Source organism: Drosophila navojoa, chromosome X (assembly GCF_054131105.1).
Source record: "Drosophila navojoa isolate 15081-1374.11 chromosome X, UAZ_NAV_1.0, whole genome shotgun sequence".
In the NCBI taxonomy this organism is placed as follows: domain Eukaryota; kingdom Metazoa; phylum Arthropoda; class Insecta; order Diptera; family Drosophilidae; genus Drosophila; species Drosophila navojoa.
In genome coordinates, this window is record NC_142895.1 from 8183527 (window position 1) to 8192429 (window position 8903).

The 8903-nt window shown below is 44.2% G+C and overlaps 1 protein-coding gene across 1 annotated transcript; it reads left to right on the forward strand.

Moving 5' to 3' along the window:
* The first annotated feature begins 318 nt into the window (after positions 1-318).
* Positions 319-909, forward strand: LOC149090577 (uncharacterized). The gene is made up of 2 exons (XM_089263110.1): positions 319-422; positions 489-909. Exons 1-2 carry the CDS (start codon positions 399-401, stop codon positions 810-812), a joined length of 348 nt encoding a protein of 115 aa, XP_089119236.1. The 5' UTR covers positions 319-398; the 3' UTR covers positions 813-909.
* Positions 910-8903: the final 7994 nt, after the last annotated feature.

The following is an 8903-nucleotide window of genomic DNA, read 5'->3' on the forward strand; positions in this document are numbered from 1 at the left end:
CGGCTAGTAAGATCTGTACCTACATAAATATCTCACTGATAAATGATCTGTAAGTCAACTTTGTGCTTATGTGAGAGATATAACTGGAAGCGTATTGGGTTTGCCTAGCGATCAGTATATCAATAGAGAGCAGTAGAAAAATCGCAGCTCCCTATTAAATTAGCTTTTCTCTCGGAAGCTAGCTTTTCTCTGGTCTGTTCAGTTGGCAGCTCTGGCCCTTGGCAGTTGGCAGCATCGATCCACATTGCAGTGCTGCTATATCGATAATCGATGACACTAAAGTCGCTTTCAAGAATTTCTAGCTCTTTCGGCTCAGTTTGTGCTTGACGCTCGTCCTACAAACTGTGATTTTGCAGAGAAGTAAGGAAGGAATTTGTTTTCTCAACTTGACTTTCAAGATGGATCCCCTATTGGAAGAAATGGTATGTTAAATGTGGAGAAGAAAAGGGTTTCTCTTATATGTGTCATATTTTTATTTTGCAATAAAGTTGCGCAACGCGCCCACCTTGTACGAATACTGGCAGGCCTCCTGCCGCATATGCTACGAGAACGGGCCCGAGAATTGCCCGTATCTGACGGAGTGCGGCGTCCATCCATGGTGTGTGGATGGTGAGCTCGAGCCGTTGCCGAGGCCTCCGAGGCCGCCGCCGCCGCCACCGCCGCCCACACCGCCACCGCCAGGGCAGGCGGCACCGCCGTTACCAGAGCCCTTGACCTGGTTCACTGACGAGGACATAGATGAGATGGAGGCGGTCATAGTCGAATATAACCTGACACTCTTGGATGCTACCAGCTTTACCCGTAGCGTCTAGGCTCTTGGATCTCCAGCAGGAACGATTGGCCTAACTTATTGTTCAAGATGAGCGAGCGCAGCTCTCTCACTGCAATCAATAAACTCACAAGAGCCAAATGAATTTGATCAGTCGAGAGAGTACCTTGATTTATGTATGGGTGAGGGGGGGCAAAGCTAGCCAAAAGAGTTTGCCCGCAAAGTTGGCAGCTATATGCAAGTGCGTGTGTGTGAGAGAGAGAGCAGGCTGGAAAGCAATTTCCAATTGCGCGGACAAAAATGCTTCTTTCGAGTTGAACTGTTTGAAAGTGTGTGTGTGTGTGTGTGTGTGTGTGTGTGTGTGTGTGTGTGTGTGTGTGTGACAAAGTAGAGCTGTTTGATACTGTGCGTAAGAGCAGGCAGGCTGGAATGGAATTTGCAATTGAACGGCAAAAAGAAGCGTCTTGACTCTCGAGTAGAGCCGTTTGATAGTGTGTGTGTGTGTGTGCGAGAGGAGGCTGGAATAACTAGAAAATAAGGTTTGAGACTTTCGAGCAGAGCTGTTTGATAGTGTGTGGGTGATCAAATGTAGTTGACCAATAAGCAAGAGTAAGTACTTTAAATAGATTATGTTTTATAATTATTTATTATTATTTAAAATAAAATTATTAAAATTTATTATTAAACAGACACACAAAAATAATTTTTTTTTTTTAATAAAAAGCTTTTATATTTGCGTGTAAAGTTAAAAATTATAATTTGTTCGCTGTGTGTAAAGTGTTTTTTGACAGACTGTATGCACATACATATGTATATGTATGTATATGTACATATTGCCAATTGATTGCGGAAAAGAAGCCTCGCGAGTCGCGAGTTTAGTAGAGCTGCGTGTTGGTATGTTCATACATATGTATGTATGTATGTGTGTGTGAGCGAGTAGAATAGATAGAATGGAATAACTGGAAAAAGAATCGTCTCGACTTTCGTAAGAGAGAGATAGCTGACTAGAGCTCTTTGCAGGTGTGTGTGTGTGTGTGACAAATTAGAGTAGAGCTCTTTGCAAGTGTGTGTTCCAATAGGCTGGACTGGAGTGTGCTATTGAACGGCCAAAAGGGAAGCTTCTCGGCTCTCGAGTAGAGCCGTTTGATAGTGTGTGTGTGTGTGTGTGTGAGCAGAGCAGACGAGCTGGAGCAACTGGAAAAGAACCGTCTCGACTCTCGAGTAGAGCCCGTTGAAGGTGTGCGAGAGAGAGCAGAGCAGAGCAGATCCAGCTGGAATGGAATTTGCTATTGAACGGGACTCTCAGCTCTTCCAGGCACGTCATGCAAATGAAATGAAATCTTGTTTGTGAATTCCGCGCGACGCCGGTAATGAGCTTCGCCTGCATGTCTTGGATACAGCCGCGTTCCCCTTTGACTAGTTGCTGTCACTTTTGGGCAAACACATGAGCGTGCACGTGTATGTGTGTCCATGCGTGTGTGTGTTTCAATTTGATGGAGATTCGTGTCGGTTTCAGTGTGGTCATTGCCGCAAATGTTTTGCTCAACACCTTCACGTGATTCCGGCATTTATTAAATTGTTTTGTACTTTGTTGCCATTTCCGCTCGCGCTGCACGAGACCCCAAAACATGCGACGTGACAAATGATGAGGCAAGGCGAGAGGCTGGGCGCCCAGGTGGGCTGTGTGCATGTGTGTGTGTGTGTGTGTGTGTGCGTGCGTGTGAGTGTGGGGCTTGCACAATAATGAGGCATATTTACAAATGCATTGCGCTGGCAACGCCCCGAACTGAGCTCTATCTCTCTCTCTCTCTGCGGCGGCGACTCCGAGCGGCGGGTGGCAAATTTGTATTTTAAATTATGCGCATCTCTTAACGGGGCCAGGTCGACGTGGGGGGCGCGGCCCGGCGGCTTGCTGTTGCCCACAGGGACCACGTCCTGGGAGACATCCAGCGGCGTGTTTTAAAATGCGACGCATGACTTTCATTTCACGTTTGTTTACTTCGCATGCGGCCGCGTGATTTTCCTAGCGAGAGAAAGAGGCAGCGAGCGAGAGCGAGACGGACAGAGCTGGGACTATGTGTGCGACGGGCGATCTGAAGGGAGGGGGGTGCTTGGGGTTACAGGTCGCGGCACGGCGCGGCACGTGTCAACAGTTGGAAATGGGTTTTTAAGGCGCCGCAACGTATGCTACAGCTCCTTGGCTTCAACTTTTGTTTCAATTACCTTTACCTGTTACCCAGCCAACGCCACGCCCCGCCCGCCCCTCCCAGCCACAACCCCATGCCTCCTCTCGGCGCACTCGTGACCCGCAGGCAACGCATTTTTATGACTCAAAAGCGTGTTCATAATGCGAGCTACTTAGTACGTGGCCAGTGTTGCACAGTGTGGCCATACTGTTGCAGCTCAACAATGTGGCAGCACTCACTGGCTGGCCTTTGCTCTGATTTTCGATATTTTTATTGAGCCCTCGTCAGCTGTTCTGGCGTGGACTATAAGAGACTCGCTTTGCACTTAGCACTTTGCACTTTTTCTGATTCTCTATTGCTTTAGTTCTATTTAAGTGATAAACATGCTGTTTGAACTGGAACTAAAGTTGCCTTAAATAGACTGAGCATCAAATGAAAGCTGGATTCGATTTCTTTCCTGGATTGCTGAGACTCTTTGTTGTGGAGGGTCTCATTTCTCTCTCTCTCTCTCCCTCCCTATCTGACTCTTTGTAATCGAAATTCCATTCATTTCTTACAGAATCGATCAGCATGCATCTGCTGAACTTGTAATACAAGATGAGAGCCAAATGAAAGCTGAATTGGATTTATTCACTGAATAGAGAGGGAGAGAGAGAGAGAGAGAGAGAGTGAGAGAGAGAGAGCTCTTGGTATCTGTAATAGCTGGAGCCGATTCCTGGAATCGGTCTCAACTCTGTTCCCCGGATTCGATTCATTCACTGGATTGCTGCAGGACTTCTTGGTACCTGTACTAAGTGTAGTTAGCTCCAATATACTTCATCGTCTCACTCGCTTTTCATTCATTGCAGACCTTAAAAACGATCCATAAGCCAAACTCTTTCGATACATTCCACTTGACTGGGATAAATAGCAGAGCCTCTGCTTAAGCACTTGCCATAGAGTCTATAATTTGGGCATGGTGGAGCGAGAGGAAGATCATCAACTAATGAAATGGGAGCTGTGAAAGCAAACAAGGCCTGCAAGCAGACAATTAATACACAGCACGTCCCGCTCCCACTCTCTCCCTCTCTATCTCTCTCTGTGCGTATCAATAATAATTGTAATAGTTGAATGTTGAATGCCGCATGAATAGGACAGCAGGAGCAGGAGCAGGAGCAGGAGCAGGAGCACGTGGGTGAGGTGGGGTTGGTGTCCGATGAATAAATCAAAGTTGTTGCCACAACTAAGTGCACTCCGAGTGCCATTAATAATGCCCGCTGGCCATTGGCATTTCGGCAACAGCAGGAGCAGGCAATCGGGGTCAGTGCATAACCCGGTTACACTGCACACCTCTCCCCCTCCCCCTCTCCATCTTCCCCTGGTCACACTCTCTATATTTATATATATTTATATATGTTTGTATATGTTATGTCTGTCTGTCTAGCAGCACCCTCCCCTACCCATGGCTAGGTGGCTCTCGTTGTCTGCATATACATATTGCATGTGGCCTAATGCCGAACGATTAAAGCCAAGTTAGCCAAAGCTCACGTGTGCTCGTGTCATGCATTTTTCAAAGGCAACGCTTGTGTCCAGGACACCGGCATTAATATTAAACAATAAATACCAACAAGTAGCCGACAGCAGACAGCAGAGTGAGAGTAAGAGAGAGAGAGGGAGAGGGAGATATGGGATTTTAGGTTCCCAAAGTGCTCGCTGGCATAAATGCATCGTCAATTAATGTAAATTAAAGGGAAAACCAAATTCCATTTCCGTTTTAACAAGACACTTAATTACATAAGTGAATGGACACACTCACACACACACACACACACACGCACACACCACTGTGTGGTTGCTGGCAACTATGTTTAGAATTTACTTAACAAGATGACGACAAGAAGTGCCCGAGTTATAGACCATTACAGACAATATAGACACATGCAGTTGGCATTCATGCATATTACTCATATGCCATGTGCCGCACACCCACACACACACACACACGCACACAGAGTAAGGGCTCTCCCTCTGTCAGACATTTTCGTTGCGACCCTCGCTTCGGCTGCTGCTGCTCCAGCTTCAGTTTGGGCTTCGGCTTTGTCAGGTATTTGCATTTGCATTTCGCATTTGCGAGTTTGTAATTAAGTTTCAAGTGCAATTCGAGTTTATCGGCATCAGCCATTCCATATCTATGTAGCTTGCCTCTCCTTTCGTCTCTCTCTCTCTCTCTCTCTCTCGCACACTCGCTGGCTATCTCGTGTGTGTGTGCTTGTAATCCTGCCAATTTGACTAGCTCAACTTGCAATAGTCGGGTACTCATGCATTTTTAATACCCTGCACATGTTTAGATGAAATTAATGGGTATCACAAGCTTAAGCTCTGCTTTAGCCATCCATAACTTAAGCTCGTACATATATTAAATATGATTTTAATAGGTTTTCCCTATAGCCTTGCTCAATGGGAAAGCACAGGGTCATTCTTAGAGCTTGATTATCAGCTATATTCCACATGGATTTGCTAACACTCATATATGAACTACTCTATGCTCTATTGAAATCATTCAAGCATTCACTAAGCAGTGACTAAAGACTTTCAACAATGAAAAGAGGTATCTGCTAGTCGAGCATGCCTGGTCACACAGCTACAGCAATCCACTGCCGCAGTTGAAACATTCAAATGCATTTTATTGTCGGATACTATTTTAATATTTGCCACAAAATTGTTGTTTCTTGTTTTAGCTAATTGTTGTAGTTGTTGTTGTTGTTGTTGCTATTTAATTATCTGGGGCATACGAGTGGCTGCAAATGAAATTGATCACATAGAGAGAGAGAGCGAGAGGGAGAGACAGTTGCTAGCCAAGTGCCAATAGTCGAAATATGTAAATTAGTCAATAATTCTACGGCTGCTAATCAACCAGGAAAACACCAAAGCTCGAGTGCAAAACATCTTCAAGGTGAAACGAGACGGCAGCTGGCTGAAGGAAGGTATTCCCAATTAGATATAAATAATATGCGAAGAGTTTTGGCTATTTCATTATTGTTAGCCTAGGCGTATATTAATATCCAGCTACTCCACAGGTAAGAGCGCAGGAGGAGCCATGGAAGGGAGTTAAATTGAATGAATAGAGGATAGAGTATACTAGACGATGCAGCAGCTTAGACGGTGCTAGCTATCAAGTCCATCGACAACAGCCACGCCCTTTTGATGAAAGTTTAGGTGTTCTCAATGCTTTAACAAACTCGAATGCAGCGAAACTCTTGATGATGTAACTAATATCAACTAATATAAGGAATTATGGATTGCATTAGTCTTAAGTTGTATGCATAGTCGCCTGTCTAGCTATATTACTGGAGCTGCACTGCAACTGACTAGTTCATAAGGAATTCTTTTGTATACAAGGACGAGTCTGAGCTCGACGCAGCTCTCGACAATGAAAAATATATTTTATTCAATATTTTCACCTTCATTAGCATCGCGACTTAGAGTCGTATACCCATACATATTACATATTCACAAATTTCTCCATCATTGTCTCAAGAGTCGATTCATCAAGATGCAATGATCCAATGATTGCAACAACTGGGAATTGGATCGTCCGACTGTGATATAGATGAGTCAGGGAATGTGGATATCCCCACCAACTTTTCAAATGCATTTGCACAGGGAAACCATATACATATAGCCCCGACCTATCGGTATAAATCGAGGGCATTTCATTTGCACTCATTAATTTGTGTGCATTTTTGTGGCACACGCAAAAAAAAAAAAAAAAACCAAAAAAAGTCCAAAATTGCTGCATTAATAATTATTAAAGAACTATTATGATTTATGGTTATTATTTATTCGGTGCGAGTTATGAGAATTTATGGATAACCATTAACATTTATCGCATGCACTGCGAGCGACAGCGAGGGCACAGCTAACTCTTTCGGGGTTCACTTTAAATTGGGGGCGTGGCCACGCCCCATGCAATTTGTAGCCTGGTCACAAACCCAAACAAGCGTTTTTATAGCAAGCGTTTTATGGCGGAGCTAGAGAGGAGACAAAGAGAAAGAGAGAGAGAGAGAAAGCTAGGGAAGTAACGGAGAGGAAGTGAGAGAGAAGGATTTAGAAAGAGAGAGAGATAGAGAGAGAGCATTCCGAACACTCTGAATAATGAATGTTATTAATTGTACTGCTAATTACTTGTAAACCTCCATTATGGGAGTAGGAACAGTGAGAATGGAACACATAATAAAGAAAATTTTCTTTTTTCTTATTGGAGCTAGTTTTTAAGCCCTTCACTTATTGACACTCTATTGTGGAACGCTATGGAAATGAAACAATCTTCAAAATATTTTCCAATAACGAATTGAATTATACAGACTTGAATACCTTAAGCTGAAGCTGTTTCAGTTTCACCATTCCAGGCGTTACCAGGCCAGTCTTAGCCAAAGTACAGCCTCCGCTTAAAGTGAGCAACAAGAAAAATGAAAACATTTTGCTGCTTTACTTGGGCGTTCCATTTCCAAAACGTTTCGTGAGCAAGCAAATGTGCGAGCCAATTGCGAATGCCTAAAACTTGGCCACAAAATGCAAATGCTGCGAATTCGCTTAAACGTTTTGGATTACTTGAAACGCAACAGCAACAGCAACAGTAGCAGCAGGAACAGGAGCAGGAGCAGCAGGAGCAGAACTAACAACGAGCAGCAGGAGCAGCGGCAATAAAAGTAATAATAAACAAAAAAATAGTCGAAAAACGAAATGGGCAGAAAATACATATAAATAAAGCATTATATATATACATATATATAAATATATATGTATGTATATGTATATGCATGTATATATATAAATATCTATGTTTATACATACAATACATATATTTCCGGCGCTGTTGAATGCAACAATCGCCCCCAGCTCCACATGCTCATCACGATGATGATGATGGCGATGGCAATCGAGATGATGATGATGATGATGATGATGATGATTATGATTATTATTATTATTATTATTTTGGCTCCGGTCTTTCGGTCTTTGTCTTTGGGTTTGTCTTTGGCTTTTCCGTCTGCTGCATTTGCAATGGAAATGCCACGCCCCCCAGCCAACGCAGGCGAAATGCATTTTAAATGCGACTTTTTCCCCCGCATACGAAATGCGAAATGTGAAAATGCAGCAACGCTTACCCCATTACAATACGGCCCCACCCTCGCACCCACTAACAGCCATAGCTGCCCCTCACTCCTCCCCCCTCTCCCTTTACTCTCTGCCCACTTAAAAGTCGTTGACAATTTGGCGTCGACGATGAAAATAAATAAATAGGCAAAAGCCCAAAACGCGGCTCCAGCCAACGCAAGAGCCCACTCGTATTACTTTCCGGGCCTCCTGCTGCCACCCCTGACCATCTGCCACACTCGCATTCATCTCCTCCCCCCTCCCCCTCCCCCTCCCCCGCTCCCCATCTACCCCATTGCAGGCATGCAAATATTTAGATTAATGCAAAACTTTTGCAACAAAATACGCGACGCGCATATTGCCAAACAAAATTTTTATTTATGCCATGCAGTGGGCGTGGCCAACGGCGCCGCAGCGCGGGGGGAGCTGAAGGTGTGGCAGTAGTTGGCCACGATTGGTTGTGTCTGGCCAAGGCACTTGATGACAAAAATTCGTAATCTTCTTTTTCCGCTCGCTGTCAGCTCTCAACTCGAAAGACTTTGCCTATGCAAAACTATTTATAAGGCTGGGGAAAATCTTGTGGGGCATGCAAAAGCTAAACTTAAACATATCTTAAAGTATGATCCGTGATTGGGCTAGGAAATCTAGGCAATGAGTGAAGAAGAGTCTAGGCAGGCGATAAAACCTTAAAGATCTAAATCTATCTAGAATATTTCCGAGAAATCTAGAGATCCTCTCAATACTGAGAATTTCTATGCCATCCATAGAGACTTACCTGAAACAGCCGTGATTTCCTTAGAAATCCTGTACAA

Coding starts and splice junctions, on each gene's coding strand:
- LOC149090577 (XM_089263110.1), top strand. CDS start 399: ATGGATCCCCTATTGGAAGAAATG. Junction 423..488: donor ATCCCCTATTGGAAGAAATG/GTATGTTAAATG, acceptor TTTGCAATAAAG/TTGCGCAACGCGCCCACCTT.